The 22,103-nt window shown below is 43.2% G+C and overlaps 1 protein-coding gene across 1 annotated transcript in view; it reads left to right on the top strand.

The window, feature by feature from the left end:
* The first annotated feature begins 16,711 nt into the window (after window positions 1-16,711).
* Window positions 16,712-22,103, top strand: part of CAMK1D (calcium/calmodulin dependent protein kinase ID) — a 356,591-nt gene continuing 351,199 nt past the window's right edge. Inside the window, exon 1 of the mRNA XM_089686269.1 lies at window positions 16,712-17,173. Within this exon, the coding sequence (XP_089542395.1) occupies window positions 17,082-17,173 (92 nt within the window). The 5' untranslated portion in view covers window positions 16,712-17,081. The remainder of the gene's footprint in view (window positions 17,174-22,103) is intronic.

Below are 22,103 nucleotides of genomic sequence, written 5' to 3'. Positions count from 1 at the left end.
TAGCCAGTGCACAATTGCACGGCCATTTATTTATTTTTCTCCTACCTTTTGTCACCTTTCACTTTTGTGTGTGTTTTATTACTCACTAGGATGGAGGGTGTGGGTCCTCGGGCTGGCCCTAAAGTCTAGGGGGAGGATGTGTGGCCATTAAGTTCCTTCCTCCCCTGTCCCTGGGGGGGTCTCTCTTTGGGAGAGCCCCCTGACCTAGTACTTGGTGGTCTGCTTCAGCTAGCCACAAGGAAAGGGGTCCGCCAGGCCTTTTGGCTTGGTGGACCATGTGGAAACCTTTGTCCCTGTCAGGAGCCTTGCATCCCGGGGGATCAGGGTAGAGGTCCTACCCCTTCAGGGGGTGGACTAAAGCACATCCCTAAGTGCGCTTTTTTGTGTTTGTGTTTTGCTCTTGCTCGTTTTTTGTCCACATATGGGTTTTCATTTTTTTGCACCTCCGCGGACTTAAAAAAAAGAAAAATTAGTCTCATTTTAAATTGTCATTTGGAAAAAAAACAATCCACCAGGGACTGCATTTCAGAAAATGAGCCATTGCAAACTTATCCTTGAAGTGTATGTTTCCCTAAATATTTATTTTTTTCTATGTGTGTGTTCACATAGGAGCAGGGGCGGACTGACCATTTGGAAACTCGGGAACTGCCCGAGGGTCCGGGGTCAGTAGGGGACCCCATGAGATGCCCCTGGTACCTTTTTCATAAGCTTTTTTGAGTTTGGGCAAGGACACAAGGGCCCCATAATCCCTTATTGCCCGGGGGCCCCATGAGTTGTCAGTCCGCCCCTTCATAGGAGTATTTTAAAAATCACAGTCTCTATAATTTTTATGTACTTATTCCATCTAAAGTACCTGGTTGATCTTGCTAGTCACTTTTCTTCCTTGTTCTAAACTGACCGCACAAAGCACAGAAGATGATTTGTGTTTGCATGGTCAATTTTCGTCCTTCGATTGGTCATTTAGTAGTACAGGACATGACTGTATTAGGTATTTTTTATTCAGCTACCATGCTCCTTGACCAATCACAGCCTTCTTCTGGCACACACTCCCTCCCAATCACAGCCTGCCTCTTAAACATGCTCCCTGCTCAAGCATAGCCTGCATCTTGCTTCAGGCTGAACAGACTATGGAATACAGGCACACTATATGTTTGCACAGTGTCTTATACCCAACCCCTTCCTGCCCAGTGCCATTAGTACAGTGTCAGGGCTTTTAATTAGCACTGATCACTGTATTGGTGTCACTGGGAATGTCAGTGACACCAAGTCAGTTCCCCCCAGTGTCAGAATGCCTGCCGCAGTCCCATTATAAGTCGCTGATTGCCGCCATTACTAGTAAAAATTAAAAAAATACTATAACTTTCACGTAAACCAGTTAATGTACACGTTTTGGGATTTTTTTTTTAGAAAAGACATGTAGCAGAATAAATTTTGGCCTAAATTTATGATGAAAGTAGATTTTTAAAATTATTTTTACTGGACATGTTTAAAGCAAAAATTCAAAAATATTGTTTTTTTTCCTCAAAATTGTAGGTCTTTTTTTTATATAGCAAAAAATAAAAAACGCACAGGTGATCAAATACCACCAAAAGATCGCTCTATTCATGGAAAAAAGGCCGTAAATTTAATTTGGGTGCAGCATTGGATGACCGTGTAATTGTCAGTTAAAGTAACGCAGTTCCTTAACGAAAAAAATGACCTGGTCAGGAAGGAGGGTAGATTCTCTGGAGGGCAAGTGGTTAACCTTGTAAAAAAGTAAAAAAATATTAATACTGAAACTAAGCAAAAGCAGATATGGTTCCTACTAGAAAATGTGTACAGCATTGTATGCTTACAACTACCTTAAGGGGCTTACTAATTAGAAGTTGATAAAACAAAGTAAAAATGTCAAATCAGAGAGGGTCTTGCCTTTCCAGATGTCACCTTGCAGGCACATATAACGGTTATTCCAAAGGAACTCCAAAGGTGTCCAAATTACCATCCTGTCTCCCTGCTCAATGTGAACTTGAAAATACTTTTCTCCTAGCTCCGTGAGCTTTCACATCCAGGGTGAGCCATTGAGTCCCATATATATGTATATATATTTGATTAAATACCTTGTATTGGATATATTAAAGTTGTTTGGTAATTGAAGAATTTTCCTTTGATATACCTTTAGACTGCCTTGGCGGTAGAAATTTCCTCAAAAAATCCCCCCTGAAGAAGCCAATGAGGGCGAAACATGTAGGGAGTAACTATATTTACATAACCAAGTTTGAATCTCAGTTGGTATTCTTAGAATTGAAATTGTTTTTATATTTCTGTATTTTTTCCTTTCTTGTGTTTTTTGCCAAAATACGAAATAAAAATTATATAACTTTTAATGTGTGGTATTCATGTCTATGCACCCTGAAAGTCCCATCTTCTCTATTGAATATTTGCAATTTTAAGGGATGTGGTGCAATAATCATATCTGGTCACTCGCTTGCCACTTCACTGTTTCTTGAAAATATTTATATATTTATGTAGATCCTTTTCTCTAGACTGCTTCCACATATTTCTGACTTGATCTACCCAGATCTGTCAGGATTTACTCCACGCAGAGAAGGCAGGGATAAAACGCAACAGGTCCTTAATGTCATATACCTTTCTGAAACATGTTCTGCTAGTGCTGTTATCCACAGGTGCAGAAAAAACATTTGATAGAGTTGTCTGAGTTTACCTTCATGCTATACTAGACCATTTACTGTGGTTCTCAGGGAAAGGATGAAAAAATGGTCTTATGCACTTAATGATGCAATCTCCGATGTCTTCCCCATATGGAATGGGAAATGTCAAGGGTACCCCTTGTCATGACTCATACAGTATTTATGCTCACTCTAGAAACCTTTCTGAGAGCAATTAGAGCTAAACATGACATTCGAGACCTTAAAAAATGGGGTGAACATAAGCTAGCTACCTATGCTGATGATTTGATTTTCTTTGTAATGTTCCCCCAATCTCTTTACCCAATGTTTTGGTAAAATTTAATAGATACTGAGAGTTATGGAATTTTAAAATCAACCATTCTAAATCAAAGGCCATGGGTATTGAGATCATCCCCAAACTCAAGAACCAAATATGTTCACATTTTCACTTTAAGTGGACTAATTCCTACATTCAATATGTTGAAACGAATATCCCCAGTAACCTGCTCCAGGTCTTTGAACTTAATTTTAGCCTATTAGTCAGAACGTTCAAAACAGATTTCCAGTGCTGCGATAGGAAAATCTTTACATGGTTTGGTCATAATAGTATTATTAACCACTTGCCCTCCTGAGGATTTACCGCCCTTCCTGACCAGGCCATTTTTTGCATTACGGTGACTGACAATTGCACGGTTGTGTAACGCTGCATCCAAATGAAATTTACATTCTTTTTTTCCCCATGAATTGAGCTTTCTTTCGGTGGCATTTGATCATTTGTGTGTTTTTTTTTTGCGCTAAAAAAAAAGTCAGACAATTTTGAACAAAAACAATATTTTTTACTTTGTGCTGTTAAACATATCCAGTAAAAAAAATGTTAAAATTTGTCATAAATTTACACCAAAATGTATTCTGCGACATGTCTTTTCTAAAAAAAAATCCCAATACATGTAAATGAATTAGTTAATGTGAAAGTTATAGCATTTACAAATGGTGGTATATATACTGGGATTTATTTTTTTTCATTTTTACTAGTAATGGCAGCGATCAGCGACTTATAGCAGGACTGCGGGAGATTCTGACACTGGGGAGAACTGACTTGGTATCACTGACATCCCCAGTGACACCAATATAGTGATCTGTGCTAAAAAAAAAAGCACTGACACTGTACTAATGGCACAGGGTAGGAAAGGGTTAACATTAGGGGCGATCAAAAGGTTAACTGTGCAGGGAGTGTTTTACTAGGGGTGTGTGTGTGTATGTGTTTCGCTGTAAGCACTCTGCTCTGAATGGCTGTGCTGTGCAAAGCCATCCAGAGCAGTGTGCCCGAGCTGACAGGGAGGAAGACTGTTAGTAAACAAAACAGTCCTCCTTCCCGTCGGTGATTGTCGGAAATTACCGGGCGCCGGCGAGTAATTACTGTCCAGGGCTGCACATGAACATGATACCGTGCCTTCTTTACTTACTACAGGCACTATCGGTGAAACACCATGCAGGGTTCCTGAGGGATCTACTAACCAACTTCTTCAGATTTTTATAGCCTGGAAAACCCACAAAGACTTTAGAGATTGATACTAAAACTTCCCAAGATGAAAGGGAGAATTGGGTTCCCCAACCCAGTGAAGTACCTACAGGCGAGCCACTTAACAGGCTGGTCAACTGGTGTATTCTATACAACACAAATCCCTGGATTCAATTGGAACCAACAGTAGGTGACTCTGACACTGACAGGACCCCCTGGTTAACAGACAAGTCAATTCCAGCATCTATCAAACTGCACCCACTCATAGGGGGTACTCTACAAACAACCAGGACAATTTATCGAACCACATCTCTCTCACCTTCTCCCCTTTCTATGCTTCCTGTTCTGCGAACACCAGACTTTCCACATAGCAGGGATGACCCTCAATTTGATGTCCTTATCCAACAGGAGACCTTCCGCATGTTGCACTTCTCCTCCAGTAACCGTCCAACAATCAATCTGGAACTAAAGGACACATTTTCGACTACTTTAGATTTCCTATCCTGTGCCCAGTTGGGAGCTTACCTTTACGCTCTTCTGGTAGATCTCTCCTCATTGGCTCACACAGAATGGCTCCTGCTGCTTTCAATCACATCCAGTGAGCCAATGAGGAGAGAGCAGGGGAGTGGGGCCGAGCCACGCTCTGTTTGTGAATGGACAATGTGCCAATGATCCAATGAGGAGAGAGCACAGCTCAGGTGTGAGCCAGCTCAAGTGCCCCCATATCAAGATGCTTGCTTTTGGGGGCTTTCAGCAGGGGGTAGGAGCCAGGACAAGCAGCCGGAGACCCAAAAAGAACAGGATTGTGGGTGCTCTGTGCAAAACCATTACACAAATCAGGTATGTTTGTTATTTGAAAAAAAAAAAATCAACCTTAAGCCCTGGTTCACACCAGTTCAATCTGCCACACCTAATTAGCAGCAATGAAACCATTGGAATCATTGCAACTCAAGTCGCAGTGACTTTGATAAAGGTTCCCGCACTATTTATGTGCGTCTTCATTGCAACTTGCATTGGCAGCTGTTAAATGAAGTCGCACAGACCATGTGATTCATGTTATTGCAATGCTGATCTCTGAAACTGACAGCCCCTCTAACCTCAGTGGTTCTAATATGATTGTACTACAGTATTGCCCGTTACAAATGGTTCTTCTTGAATACCTGTATTTTTTATTTATGCACTGCTGCTTTTCCTAAATAATGAGTTTATAAAATAAAGGAAAAAAACCCTTAAAATTACAGATGTGTGGGAGCAAAATAGTACTGACTACAGGCTACTCTACCATAAAGTAGTCTGGAGTAGCTTGGTATTGCTCATATTTGTATGTTCACTCATGGCAGCACAGTGGTTAAATGGTCTGCCTGGCAGTACTAGCGTTTTTGGTTTGAATCCCAATCACGGCACCACCTACCTAGAGTTTGCATGTTCTCCCTGTACCTGCATGGGTTTCTTGCAGGTACTCTGGTTTCCTCCCACACTCTAAAGACATGCTGGTCGGTGAATTGGATCCTGTCTAAATTGGCCCTAGTATGTGTATGTATGAATGTGAGTTATATTGTACGCCCCTTGAGGGTTAGGGACTGATGTGAATGTACAATATATATGTAAAGCGCTGTGTAAATTGCTGGAGCTATATAAGAGCCTGAAATAAATAATAATAATTTATAACTGTCTTACGCTTTCCATGTCATTGATCCTAACAGAAGCAGGTGAAAAAATTTGCATGGTAATCCACATAATTGTGAGCATTTCCTTTCCTAAATGTGACTTTGATGAATCAGCCGTTGGTCTAGATGTCATCAGATGATTGTTACATGTCAAATGGAAGTACATCTGCAATGGAAATGTCAGTTGTGTTGTGATTTTTTCTTATGTGTGCATATGGGCTTGAGAAGCCAAACCAGAACAATTTGCATGCAGAATTTGAGCATACCTCTACAGTGACTTTGATGTATAGTCCTCTATCATCCAGATTGCTAAATTAGATCAATACCATCTGGAAGCACACGCATAACTGCAGCGTGTCTAAGTGATATCTTCAAGTGAGATCTCACTGCTCGGGAAATTCAATATAAATAAAAAGGAAAACTCAGCCTTTTTCATGTACAGATAAGGCTAATTTAATAAGGAAGTACAAAGAGGAATGACAATGTTTACACATTAGTTACCCATGGCAACCAGATTTCATTGGGCAGAAGTCTCATAAGTGGAAGATGAATTCTCATTGGTTACTGTATTGTTCATAATTAATTATGACTGATAATTGGAAGTGTTGTTTAATACAATTATTTCCAATTTTTCTTTAGTTTTTTTGAAAACTGCTTATAAAATAACAGAAGTAAAGTGATTTGGTAAGCAGATTTATTGATTTTATAAAAGAAAATGTTCACACTTGTACAACTCCAAGGTTGCGCCAACTTTGGAGTGCAAATTTGGTGCAACTTTGATACTACTTTGATGGAACTTTGACGCAATGTACAGAGAGATGCAACCATTCACACTTGTACAACTCCAGGGTTGGGCCGACTTTGGAGTTCAAATTTGGTGCAACTTTGATACAACTTTGATACAACTTTGACACAAATTTGGATTGGTGAGACTCTGATGTGGAAAGAAAAAAGTATTACACTCAGCACACAAGGTAAAGCTTAAGGGATGGACAGGGGCGGACTGACAACTCATGGGGCCCCCCAGAAATAGGGGATCATGTGTCCTTGCCCAAACTCAAAAAAGCCTATGAAAAAGGTACCAGGGGCATATCATGGGGCCCCCTACTGACCCCGGGCCCTCGGGCAGTGCCCGAGTTTCCAAATGGTCAGTCTGCCCCTGGGGATGGATAAACAATGGTTACAATAACAGAAAATGAGGCCTAATGTCATTTTTTAAGTTGCCAAATTTAGTATCAAAAAGTACAAAAAAATATTTAAAAAAAATGACTTCTATAATATAAAACACAGCACTTGGTTCACCACAATGCAACACATAATGCCAGCGTATTAAAAACAACATCACCTATTTAGATGTCCGGATGTCAATTAAACATATATATGTGTTGCAGACAATTCAGCCCAGGCAAATCACCGCGTAATTAAATTAACCAACTATAATTAGGCTGGCATTGCAAGGCATGTATGCCCCGGGGAACCGTGATGGTAATCTGATCCTTACTACTCCCTGATCAAAATTCTTTCTATTTAACCACATATGAACTAGGATCCTAAAGTAGAGTATAGAAGAGTCAGTATCCCATCCAGAATGGTATCAAGTGGTGTGCAGTCTACCACAAGCCTTCCTTGGTTAATGAGACGCTTATTCTACTAGGGATAAGAATAGCACAGCAGCAAGGTGTAAAATTGGTCATTTATTAGTGGCCAATACATTGTTTTACTACTCTTGGGCAACATATCATCATGTCACATAATGTTTTTTGTCCACAGACAACAATATGTTCAAGGCAGTTTATATGTACAATAAATTCTGGCTGTCCCTCCAATGAATGGCCATATTAGCACAGAATGTCAGCAACAGTTCAAGTAATTGCAAGCAAGATGATGCGCAAATGAAAAGTGCTTTGGGGAGTACAAGCACTAGAGCATATCATGAGTAGCTGAGCAATCATATCACAACATTTAGATGGTGTACATGTTCCACTGTCATTGCAAGCCTCAGCTCAACCCTATCAAGCATTAGTCCACATGGGGAGCAAGCTATTGCTTAAAGCTTTCCTCAGCACCAGGTAATAATTATCTGATTTCCCGCCACCCTATAGTAGAAGTACTGCTACTGGGTGGCAGGGCTCCATGAAATCACGTACATATACTGTACATGTACTACTTAAAGAGGAATTTTCGGTATGGATAATTTATACATAGTAACATTGGTACAGCTTGGGCCAGTGTAAGTATGTGTATACTATAGATAAAACACAAACAAACAAGCGAGCGCTAAAACACAAACTGCTATAGCACCAAAAAGGCAACCAAAAACCTCCAAAAACCATGTAATAAATAGGTGCAGCGCTAAATGAACTTAAAACACTTATAAAATACTGGTATCATTCAAGAAAAAATGTGCAATTGAAAAAGTGCAAATAAAGTGGTAATATGGGAAAGTGCTGATAATAAAACAATTATAAAATATATGAGTAGTAAATCAATGTCCAAATTGAGTGACAATAAAGTGCTATTATGGTAAAGTGCTGATAGTGAAAGACTATCAAAACTAATAACACAAAAGTGACAAATCAATGACCATAAAGGTGACAAATAAGTGGAGATCCAGGTAAGTATGATCTCAAATTGGTGTTCCACGTGCTAAAATCAATAATTTGGTGATGTAGCAGGAATGTGGTAAGATTACGCACTCACCAGATGCGTAATTAAATACGTATGTATAGATACATAATATAGTCAGCCGGAGGTCCCTTTAAGGATGCACACAGCCTGGTCTGGAATCACCTTCCTCTGGGTTATCTGCAGTACCGCAGCCGTCCTCCATGATGGGCTTTGTGGGTTTGTTAGCTCATATAGAACCAAAGAAAAGGATGCCCATAGTGTAGTAATTCTTATAAATTTATTTATTCCAGCCGTAGGGTAAAACAAGGTTTAAGCACAAACAAATGCACTGACCATTAGAAATCAAAGATGGCCGTCGGACCTGCTCCAGCGGCGTGAGGTCATGGAGTAAGCTCCTCCTTGACGCGTATCGTGCCAATGCACTTAGTCATAAGGGGTGTGCTTGTACCGCCGGACGTCAATTGTGTCAATTTATAGCGAAATTGGCGCATGCGCATATCACATGCACAATTTCGCTGAAGACCTAGATGTGCGCGCGCATGCGCGGGCACCATCTTCCGATAGATTTTCTGCATACAAGCCACATGATCCACCAGGGAAACGAAGGAAAACTATTCCAAAGAGCAAATTAGATATAAAGTGTACAGAAAGAATGTTTTATCCATTCATATGTGACTGTGTGGAACAAATTACTTTGAAACTTTAAAACTTCAATATAGTGGAAGAATATTTCTCAGTGAACATTGTAGGCAATGCGCATGCGCAGCAAAAGACCTACATGTATACATATATAAATAGCATGTAATAGCGAATCACTATACATGCTATAATAACATCAATTGGAGATGTGTTGGAAGTAAGTAATTATAAGCACATCATGCAACAATGTGTTTTCAAAAGAAAATACATATATATATTTTGAAGTCACATGACACTATGCGAAGGAAGTTTATGTAAAATTATAATTTGACTGGTGGACAATGTGGCCAAAAAAAGGATCAAATACACTATAGATGAAATTGTATAATATATTACCATCCATCAAGAGCATAGTGTATATGATAAATTCTGTTCATAAAACGCATGTAAATGTATATAGGTTTATACATGCGTTTATTTACATGTGTTTATTAACATGCGTTTTATGAACAGATTTTATCATATACACTGTGCTCTTGAGGGAAAAAGGGAATGGGATTTTATCAGTGCTGATGCCTTATCTCAGAACAAATTTGACAAATACATCAGTATAAAATCATTAGGTTTTATTACAAAATTCTATTTAAGAATTGGTTGGGGTAACAAAACCCCCTAAAAAAAGCCATGAAGGTTAAAAGGAACCATAGTTAGCTACCAAGCCCATCAGACAGGCACCTCCCCTCCTCACATGTCTCATTACATAATGAAACATACAACACTAAAGTGTGTATATCTAAGGAAAGTGGTGTAGAATCCCGGTGCGTTTCACACTTTAGCTTCTTCAGGGGTTCAAGCGGCACAGTTGGAAATGAAAAAATAAATCCTAATAAATATCCTCAGAGAAAAAGGAAGCAAAACCAGGTACCGTGGAATGATCTCACAAAGTATGTCAATAAGCGTGGAGGGTAGTAGTTGGAACCAAACTGGAAATGTCATCCAAGAAACTGACCCAGGGGTCCCAGGAGCAATCCATAGGGAGAGAGAGTGGCGCTCCTCAATTGTCACAGAACAAGACCATACATAAACCTGTATGGATAGATATCATCCAGCATTCTCGACCCATACAACAGCTGGGGTCCAATGGGGCTTCCCATTTAATTATTTGTGATACCTTCTCATGCAAAAATGAACTCCACTCAAAACGCTAATGATGAGATACACTATATTGCAATAAGTATTGGGAAACCCGCCTTTACATGCACATGAACTTTAATGGCATCCCAGTCTTAATCCAAAGGATTCAATATTGAGTTGGCCCACCGTTTGCAGCTATAACAGCTTCAACTCTTCTGGGAATTCTGTCCACAAGGTTTAGGAGTGTGTCTATGGGAATGTCTGACCATTCTTCCAGAAGAGCATTTGTGAGGTCAGGCACTGATGTTGGACGGATTGGCCATGCTCCACTCTATTTCATTCCAAAGGTGTTCTATTGGGTTGAGGTCAGGACTCTGTGCAGGCCAGTCAAGCTCCTCCAATGCAAACTCACTCATCCCTGTCTTTATGGACCTTGCTTTGTGCACTGGTACGTAGTCATGTTGGGACAGGAAGGGGCCATCCCCAAACTATTCCCACAAAGTTGGGAGCATGAAATTGTCCAAAATATCTTGGTGTGCTGATGCCTTAAGAGCTCCCTTCACTGGAACTAAGGGGCCAAGTCCAATCCCTGAAAAACAACCCCACACCATAATCCCCCCTCCACCAAACTTTACACTTGGCACAATGTAGTCAGGCAAGTACCATTCTCCTGGCAACCACCAAACCCAGACACGTCCATTGGATTGCCAGAGAAGCGTGATTCGTCACTCCAGAGAACATGTCTCCACTGCTCTAGAGTCCAGTGGTGGCGTGATTTACACCACTGCATCCGACGTTTTGCATTGCACTTGGTAGTGTAAGGCATGGATGCAGCTGCTCGGCCATGGAAACCCATTCCATGAAGCTCTCTACGCACTGTTGTTGTGCTAATCTGAAGGTCACATAAAGTTTGGAGGTCTTTAGCTATTGACTCTGCAGACAGTTGGCGACTTCTTCGCACTGTGTGCTTCAGCATGCGCTGACCCCGCTCCGTCATTTTATGTGGCCTACCACTTTGTGGCTGAGTTGCTGTTGTTCCCAGTTGCTTCCACTTTGTTATAATCCCACTAACAGTTGACCGTGGAATATTTAGTAGCAAGGAAATGTCACGGATGGACTTATTGCACAGGTGGCAACCTATCATGGTACCACGCTTGAATTCACTGAGCTCCTGAGAGCGACCCATTGTTTCACGTTTGTAGAAGCAGTCTGCATGCCTAGATACTTGATTTTATACACCTGTGGCCATGGAGGTGATTGGAACACCTGAATCCAATGATTTGGAGGGCTGTCCCAATACTTCTGGCAATATAGTGTATCATCCCATCCCAAAAAAGTGTTCACACAATTGTAAAGGGGCTCTAGCGTTTTTTGTCTAGTGTCAATTTAATATTCTCACCGAAATGTAAATAATAAATGCCATCATCCAAAGGAATGCTATAGTTTTCCTGCCGCACGAAATGTGCTCTTATTAGCTGCTTATCTAATTGTTTATCCTGCTCTTGACATAATGCAATATGCAGACAAATGAAAATAAATTCACAGAAATAACTGGAACAGCTGCATTCTGTCAGGTAATTATTCTTAATGTTTTAAATGAAATCACATTCTGCAGCATTTTGCAAGATAGTATGAAAATTAAATTTCCAGTCAAGTAAAAACTGATGATGGAGGGGATGTGGCTGAAAATTGGTCTTCCCAGACTATTACCACCTACTGACCTCTAGTGGTGGTAAGTGGAATAGGCGGGAGCCAAGCTTGGCAGAGAAGTGACACAAGGGCATCTCAAGCAGGAGAGGCTGAGTTATGGCTCATCCTGGATGGGGATTTATAGTTATAAATATGCAAGAATGCAGAAAATGAGAACATTTAACTGAGATGGGAGTTTTGATGACACTATGACTCTATTACTTTACAATGTGTAGCATTAGACAGGACACTCATAGACCTGGGACAGTGTTACTGCAATACAGAAAACTGATCATCAGTTCATAAAGTAGATCTAAACCTATAAAATCTAAATTGGATGACATTCGGCTTGCTAAAGCACTGTCTATCATAAACAAATGCCATTTTTTATATAAAATGCCAATTTTACTTAGTCTCAGTGTTGCTGATCCCTGCTGCCAAGGTTGGAGCACAATTTTGCTGATGTCAGACTATGGATTCCCTATGGAATCACTCAGGCAGCAAGATGTCGCTCTCATCGCCAGCATTCAAGATTTGGCACTTTCAAGGCTAGTAAGGGAGCTATTCCATACATCAGGGGAGGGCAACTGTGGCCCTCCAGCTGTTGTAGAACTACAAGTTCCATGAGGCATTGCAAAGCTGACAGTTACAAGCATGACTCCCAAAGGCAAAGGCATGGTGGGACTTGTAGTTCACCAACAGCTGGAGGGCCACAGTTGCCCACCCCTGCCATACATATAAGTGGAATGTATTCTGCTGCTGGTGATTTTTCTCTAGTGGCAGAGTCGCCCGTCTTACATCAGCCTTATGGTGGCCATCCACATAATGATCTAATCGATCGATTTTTTCACATAAAACAATGTGATCAAATCTGTGAATTAATGAAAAGATACTAAAACCGGAGAGTGCAAAATCTGGAGCAGCTGTGCATGGTAACCAATCAGCTGCTAACATCAGCTTGTTCAATTAGGCATTGACAATAAAATCAGGAAGCTGACTGGTTTCTATGCAGAGCTGCGCCAGATTTTTCACTCTCCAGTCACAGTAAATCATCCCAATCCCTAGGTTCACACCTAAGCGTTTTCTGCAGCGTTTTGCAGAAACGCAGTACAGTCCATTTAACATGATTTCCTATGGGACAGGTTCACATCTATGCTTTTTTTGAGCTGCTGCGTTTTTGGACAGAGTAACAGACTTTTTTTGAACGCAAAACTTTGCGTTTTTGGTTCTATAGACTTCAATGGGAACACTGCAGAAAAGCATGTATTGAATTTTTGCTGCGTTTGTGCTGCATTTTTAATGTTTTTTTGATACATTTTGCATTTAAAAACTGCCTAGCAACATGAAAATTAAAAAAAGACCCCCTCTCCCTGCAAAACGCATAAAAAAAGCAGCAAAAACGCAAGCGCAAAAACGCAAAATGCAACTCAAAATGCAATACAGAAACACCTTAAACACCTCAAACGCAACCGGCATAGGTGTGAACCTAGGGCATTGTGTCATTGTTGAACAGATTCAAGCAAAACTGATTGATTTCATCAAAATTATTCTGATTGGTCTGGACCCAAAATACAGTTGTAGGAAAGTAGATAGATCAATATGATCATTAAGTGTATGTTTTTCTCCAAGACAGTAAATCGAATGATTGTGTATAAAATCGTTCTGTGTATGGCCACTATTAGGTAAAAGTTGTCACTCCACTGCAGGAAGTTCCTGAACAAGGACCTTCATGGCAGGATCACAAGATATTAGCAGGATCACAAGATACTATTTTAGTGAAAGTTGCAAATTTTAAAAAGATTGAAGACAACTTTTGACATGATTTTTATTTGTTCTACATTGAAGTGAATCCTTGTTACACTACCAGATATTGAATGAGATATTTTTTGATTAGAACAATTACTGTTTGTTGGTTCCTGGCCAGGCTCTTAAAGCTTTATCATCCTAGGCAGGAATAACTCCCCCCCCCATATAAGACCTAGTATATTGACATCACACATCCCAAGAGGCTTCAAGCAATCACCGCTAGATTGTGCAAGCACCAGGCGATTTCTCTACTACACTGTAGATATGTCATGGTATATCATCAGGAGTCGGCTGCAAGAACCAGAGACAGCCAACCCCCTGATGACAGCCAACCCCTTTATGATGTCAGCCCCTGATGACATTTAATCCCCTGATGATGTCAGCCCCTGGTTACAGCCAACTCCTTGATGATGTCAGCCCCTGGTGACAGCCAACCCCCTGATGATGTCAGTTCCTGATAATGTCAGCCCCTGATAACAGTCAACCCCCTGATGTCAGCTCCTGATGACAGCCAACCCCCTGATGACAGCCAAGCCCCTGATGACAGCCCCCAATGACAGCCAACCCCTTTATGATATCAGCCCCTGATGACAGTCAACCCCCTTATGATGTCAGCCCCTGATGACAGCCAATCCTCGGATGATGTACGCCCCTGATGACAGCCAAACCCCTGATGATGTCAGCCCCTAATGACAGCCAACCCCCTTATGATGTCAGACCCTGATGACAGCCAAACCCCTGATGATGTTGGCTCCTGATGTCAGCCAAACCCCTGATGATAGCCAACCCCCTGATGATGTCAGCCCCTGATGACAGCCAAAGCCCTGATGATATCAGCCCCTGATGACAGCCAAACCCCTGATGATGTCAGCCCCTGATGACAGCCAACCCCCTGATGATGTCAGCACCTAATGACAACCAAGCCCCTGACGACAGGATAAGATGGCAGCACGGGACCCAGTGTACTGCAATGTATCAATGGTTTACAAAAAAAACACTGGATCCCCTGGATTCAATTATTCCTATTGGGAGAGATAGATTGGAAAAAAATCAGTCATTTATCCAAGTGTGTCCGCAGTGGACCGCTTTTCAGAGAGTGATACACTTGTGCACAACAACCCTAAAGGGGAAAATACTGCCATTTTCCTTTTTTTGTTGGCAGCCATAGTGTTTTTAAAAAACCCACCATCTATTGAATAGGTCATGTTTGGTGGCTGTCTTGCCCGCTGATCGCTAGACATGTGCAATTTGTTTCTTTTTTGTAAGAAAATTAAAATTTTCTGAATGTATACAAATCTCCAAATAGACACAGAAAGGAATGACAACGTATTAAAAAAAAGTTATAACGGGATTAATGAATGCATTTGTTTCATTCAGATGGCATCCCATGATGCGATGGTAGTTTCAACCCATAGGGAAATAACTTCACTTTTCCAATTTGATTGATAATTTGGATTAGAAAAAAAGTGGATCCGAATTTCGTTTCATTCTTTAAAGTAGAACTAAATGCAAAACTTTTGCAGTGCGTTCTTGACGCATTTTGTTTTAATCCGCCCAGCAACAAATTTAAAAAAAATCCATCAAATACGCGTCAAAACGCATGTGCAAAAACGCACCGCAAAAAGCACTGCAGAAACAGATCAAACGCAAACTGCATACGCGTGAACCTAGCCTGAATGATGACAGTAAAGCAGACAACTAGAGAGGATGAATCTCCCTAAACTGACAGGTGATCTAATCCATCTTCACTCCATCCACACCTAAACAAAAGATTTTTCCTTGAATTATTCCTTAATTTGTATGCATGATGCCAGTCCATATTGTCCAATCAAGTCGTGCCATTGGTGCGTCTCTTGGTGCATTGGACTAGCATCCAAAAGTATGGAATCCTTTTGATTCAAATCTGTCTGATTTGATATTATATATCGAATATGTAGCAATTTTCTGGAAAAACTGCAACATTTTTAGAATCCACCCGGACCAACAAATGTACGAAACGAATGTCGAAAACACATCGGGTCAACATGAATATGACGAAACGTAATTCTTCTATGAATGAACCGGTGTGCACATTTACTTGTAGTCAGGAGCAGACTGACCATTTGGAAACGAGGGTCAGTAGGGGGCCCCATGAAATGCCCCTGGTACCTTTTTCATAGGCTTTTTTGAGTTTGGGCAAGGACACAGGGACCCCATGATCCCCTATTGCCCAGGGGCCCCATAAGTAGTCAGTCCGCCCCTGCTTATAGTGCCATCAAGCATGTGTACAAGCTGGGGTGGTAAAACTGTGGCTCAGCTGTATATTTTTACCACCCCCACCAACTGCATGTATAACAGAGCCGTAAGGCAGACTGTATGGCCAGCTTTACACTAGGATGAGGGGGGTGATGTTCAGGTGTGATGGAACTGACACTTTTGTCTGTGATGATCCCTATGGTGGTGTGTAGTGGTGCGATCTCCAGGCAGAGGTGTCATGCAGGGTTCGGGGCAGGCAGCATTTTCTCTCCTATGCAGGTTCCGGGGCAGGGTGAGTTTGGGCAAGGACACAGGGGCCCCATGATCCCCTATTGCCCAGGGGCCCCATGAGTTGTCAGTCCGCCCCTGCTTGTAGTGCCATAAAGCATGTGTACAAGCTGGGGGTTGGGGTGGTAAACCTGTGGCTCAGCTGTATATTTTTACCACCCCCACCAACTGCATGTATACAAGAGCCCTAAGGCAGACTGTATGGCCAGCTTTACACTAGGATGAGGGGGGTGTTGTTCAGGTGTGATGGAACTGTCACTTTTGTCTGTGGTGATCCCTATGGTGGTGTGTAGTGGTGCGATCCCCAGGCAGAGGTGTCATGCAGGGTTCGGGGCAGGCAGCATCCCCTCTCCTATGCAGGTTCCGGGGCAGGGTGGGCTCCTGGTACTTTTTGGTGTGGTGCAGTCAGATGTGGGATCCTCCGCCCGGCAGGTCCAGCCCCCAGGATAGGAGTCTCCTTGACGTACGCGGAATTTTGGTGCAATGCGAATTATCTCCAAGTCATTAGTGAGTTGTCAGGCTGCTCGGGGCTCCTCGGTGTGCCATCCCTCTAAGAGAGTCTTTGTCATCATCAGCCTGGAGTAGGGGGAGCCCAGCCCGCCACCAAGTGACAGCACCACCCCGCACCCCCCCCCTCGCCGAGCACAGCCAGCAAGGACAAGGCGGCGCAGCTCCTCTCCTCCTCTGCCCATGCCTGCCCGGCTCCCCCGGGGATGAGCTCACTTGTTATCCGGGCTGTCAGAGTCAAGCAGGAAGTGTGACAAGTCATCGCCGGACGAAGGACAGCTGTGGCCGGCACCGCTCCGCACCATGGCAAAGGAGAACGGGGAGAACAGCTCCTCCTGGAAGAAACAAGTGGACGACATCAAGAAGATCTTCGACTTCAGGGAGGTGCTCGGATCGTAAGTACCCGGCGGTGCCCGATCCCTGGGACTGCACCCCGATCACCACTCACCTCTGTATGTACGTGTGTGTGTGTGTGTGCGATCCGTCCGACATGGAACTTTACCAACAACTGCCTATGGGGGACGGTTACTGGGAGATACTGGGGGACACCTGCCGACCACTGCTTGGAGGAGGTGGGAGATACTGGGGGACACCTGCCGACCAGCGCTTGGAGGAGGTGGGAGATACTGGGGGACACCTGCCGACCAGCGCTTAGAGGAGGTGGGAGATACTGGGGGACACCTGCCGACCAGCGCTTGGAGGAGGTGGGAGATACTGGGGGACACCTGCCGACCACTGCTTAGAGGAGGTGGGAGATACTGGGGGACACATGCTGACCACTGCTTAGAGGAGGTGGGAGATACTGGGGGACACCTGCCGACCAGCGCTTAGAGGAGGTGGGAGATACTGGGGGACACCTGCCGACCAGCGCTTAGAGGAGGTGGGAGATACTGGGGGACACCTGCCGACCAGCGCTTAGAGGAGGTGGGAGATACTGGGGGACACCTGCCGACCACTGCTTAGAGGAGGTGGGAGATACTGGGGGACACCTGCCAACCACTGCTTAGAGGAGGTGGGGGATACTGGGGGACACCTGCCGACCAGTGCTTGGAGAAGGTGGGGGATACATGCCGACCAGTGCTTGGAGAAGGTGGGGGATACATGCCGACCAGTGCTTGGAGGAGGTGGGGGATACTGGGGGACACCTGCCGACCAGCGCTTAGAGGAGATGGGGGATACTGGGGGACACCTGCCGACCAGCGCCTGGAGGAGGTGGGAGATACTAGGGGACACCTGCTGACCAGTGCTTAGAGTAGGTGGGGGATACATTCCGACCAATGCTTAGAGTAGGTAGGAGATACTGGGGGATACTTGCCGACCAGTGCTTACAGTAGGTGGGAGATACTGGGGGATACCTGCTGACCTGTGCTTAGAGTGTGCCTAGGTAGGTAGTTTATACTTCTATCACTGGGAGATACTGGGGGATACCTGCTGACCAGTGGTTAGTGTGTCTAGGTAGGTATTTTGTACTGGGATCACTAGGGGATACAGGGGTTATACCTGCCAACCAGTGCTTAGAGTGTGCCTAGGTAGGTAGTTTATACTGGGATCACTGGGAGATACATAGGCTATACATTCTGGCCAGTGCTTAGAGTGTGTCTAGGTAGGTGGGTGATACTGGGAGATACACGAGTTATACCTGCTTACCAGTGCTTAGAGTAGGTGGGAGATACTGGGGGATACCTCCTGACCAGTGCTTAGAGTGCATAGAACAAAAGGTATACCGCGCAGGCAAGCAATCCAGATTAATCCACAACAGGTGCAGGCTCTCGCTCGCCACCACACACGATGCAATAGGAAGAAGGGTCAGCCGCACACTGGAGGATAGATGAATATAGTGTATATTTATTGATCCATAGGACACACAAAACACCAGGACATGAATACAGGACTTGTTAACGCGTTTCGCATGAGATTGTGTGAAACGGGCTATACCTGCTGACCAGTGCTTAGAGTGTGCCTAGGTAGGTAGGTAATCCTAGGAGATACATGGATTATACCTTCTGTCCAGTGCTTAGGGTGTGCCTAGGTAGTTTATAGTGGGATCCCTGGGAGATACTTGGGCTATACCTACTATCTGGTGCTTAAAGTGTGCCTAGGTAGGTGGGAGATACTGGGATCAATGGGAGTTATATGGGCTATACCTGCTGAACAGTGAGTGGGTGATACTGGGTCATATCTTCCATTCAGTGCTTAGAGTGTGCCTAGGTAGTTTGTAGTGGGATCACTGGGAGATGCATGTGCTTTACCTGCCGACCTGTGCTTAGAGTGTGGCTAGGTAGGTGGGTGATACTGGGAGATACTTGGGCTATACCTTCTGAACAGTGCTTAGAGTGTTCCTAGGTAGGTAGATTATGTTGGGATCATGGGGAGATCTGTGGGCTCAACATGCTTTCCATTGTCTAGGTAGGTGGATTATACTGTGATCATAGGAAGATCCATGGGCTTCATCTGCTGGCCGAAGCTTAGAGCATGATTAAATAGGTGGTTTATATTGGCATCACTAGGAGATACATGAACTTTAACTTCTGTCTAGTCTAGTGCCTAGGTAGGTTATTTTGGTATCACTGGAAGATACATGGGCTGTAACATTTGTCCAATTGCTGGGTAGCTGTATTATACTGGAAACACTGGGAGATGCATGGGCTTCACCAGCTGTTTATGCTTAAAATGTCTGTCTAGGTAGGTGGATTACACTGGCACCAGTGGGATATAGCAGAGTTTTGCCTGATGTCCAGTGCTCTGTGTGGTGGGTAGATTATACAGAGATCACTGGGAGATATATGTGCTCTGTCTGCTGTTCAATGCCTAGTTTATACTGGGATCACTGGGAGATAAAAGGGCTCTGTCTGCTGTCCAGTGCCTAGGTGGCTAGTTTATACTGGGATCACTGGGAGATAAAAGGGCTCTGTCTGTTGTCCAGTGCCTAGGTGGCTAGTTTATACTGGGATCACTGGGAGATAAAAGGGCTCTGTCTGTTGTCCAGTGCCTAGGTGGCTAGTTTATACCGGGATCACTGGGAGATATATGGGCTCTGTCTGCTGTCCAGTGCCTAGGTGGCTAGTTTATACTGGGATCACTGGGAGATATATGGGCTCTGTCTGCTGTCCAGTGCCTAGGTGGCTAGTTTATACTGGGATCACTGGGATATAAAAGGGCTCTGTCTGCTGTCCAGTGCCTAGGTGGCTAGTTTATACTGGGATCACTGGGATATAAAAGGGCTCTGTCTGCTGTCCAGTGCCTAGGTGGCTAGTTTATACCGGGATCACTGGGAGATATATGGGCTCTGTCTGCTGTCCAGTGCCTAGGTGGCTAGTTTATACCGGGATCACTGGGAGATATATGGGCTCTGTCTGCTGTCCAGTGCCTAGGTGGCTAGTTTATACCGGGATCACTGGGAGATATATGGGCTCTGTCTGCTGTCCAGTGCCTGGGTGGCTAGTTTATACCGGGATCACTGGGAGATAAAAGGGCTCTGTCTGCTGTCCAGTGCCTAGGTGGCTAGTTTATACCGGGATCACTGGGAGATATATGGGCTCTGTCTGCTGTCCAGTGCCTAGGTGGCTAGTTTATACCGGGATCACTGGGAGATATATGGGCTCTGTCTGCTGTCCAGTGCCTAGGTGGCTAGTTTATACCGGGATCACTGGGAGATATATGGGCTCTGTCTGCTGTCCAGTGCCTAGGTGGCTAGTTTATACCGGGATCACTGGGAGATATATGGGCTCTGTCTGCTGTCCAGTGCCTAGGTGGCTAGTTTATACCGGGATCACTGGGAGATATATGGGCTCTGTCTGCTGTCCAGTGCCTAGGTGGCTAGTTTATACTGGGGTCACTGGGAGATATAAGGGCTCTACCTGTTGTCTAGTGCCTAGGTAGGTGGATTATACTGGAATCACTGGATGGCACATGGACTCTACCTGCTGTTCAGTGCTTGGAGTTTGCCTAGATGGGTAGAATATACTGGCACGACTGGGAAATCCATGGTCCCTACCAGTGTATGGGTAGGTTGATTATACTGGCATCACTGGGAGATGCATAGGATTTTAGAGTGTTCCTAAGAGGTGAATTATACTGGGATCACTGGGGGATACATGGACTGTTCTTTCTGTTAGGTGCTTAGAGTGTTCTCAGGAGGTGAATTATACTGGGATCACTGGGGGATACATAGACTGTTCTGGCTGCTTACAGTGTACCTAGGGAGGTGAATTACATAGATATATATGTGAGGGACTGAGTATCAGGGGGAGGTGATGTTTTCATAGTTCATAGAGAAAAATTAGAGATATGAGTCATAGCAAAGTCAAATAAATATATATATATATATATATATATATATATATATATATATATATATATATATATATATATATCATACCCAGGACAACATGCTTTCTGGTACCGTCCGGGTTACTGCTATCTGTCATTGTGTTTGGTTGTTGCACTCTTCAGACTCTTGAATGATGAAGTGAATGAGCAGGGATGGTGCTGTTAGAGGAACACATCCCCCATAGACATGTAGCAATCAAAAAGTTACATTAGTTGGCTATCACCAGTTTTAGTTCTGTTGCATTACCAAGTAAATATTTATTGTAATGTTGAGGTATGTAGAACCTGCACATTGTGAGTATACAAATGACAGAGAATAACAATAATAGTGATATTTGTTAAACACAAAAGAATCAAGGTTTGGCAGTGTATCATGTAACAATGGTCTATTGAATTTCATAGCTTCCTCTATAACCTGCTCATACAGTGCTCTTTTATATCCGTGAGATGAGAACGAAGATGCTAAATAATTGTGTGAAGTTTGAGCATTGGTGATTGGCTGTCATCAATGATTGGCTGGACAAATGTATTCACAGATGGCAGTCTGTTGGTTAAATTTTTTTAGGCAGATCGTCTATCCATACTTATATATTACTGTTTTGATGTAAACTATTGGAACTTTTTTTGCAATCAAATAAAAAGAACAAACAGCAATGCAGCTCGAAACAATCAATCACTTTCCCTTTCATTTTTCAGTTTTATGCCAGACAAATGACAACTTGAAGGTGATTGGGTGCTCTGGGCAATGTTCCTGCTTTTAGAAATGAGACATCATACATTTTGATAGATTATTGGACTTATAATAGAGCAATGTAAAGTATCATGACTGTGGGCAAAGGGCAGAAACCCTGTCGTCTACTGATCAGATTTCAGGTTTTGTATTCCTGGTATATTTGGTTACAATGCTTTGCTGTTCTTTGTCCATAATCACTGCACTTTCCACAAGCAAACACTGACACTTACATTTCTAGGATATAGGATTTAATAGAATGTAAA

This window comes from Staurois parvus, unplaced genomic scaffold (assembly GCF_062004578.1).
Source record: "Staurois parvus isolate SC_StPar_1 unplaced genomic scaffold, SC_StPar_1.0 ptg000019l, whole genome shotgun sequence".
NCBI lineage: Eukaryota > Metazoa > Chordata > Amphibia > Anura > Ranidae > Staurois > Staurois parvus.
Note: the sequence above shows the minus strand (reverse complement) of the source record. Positions and strands in the feature narration are given on the sequence as shown.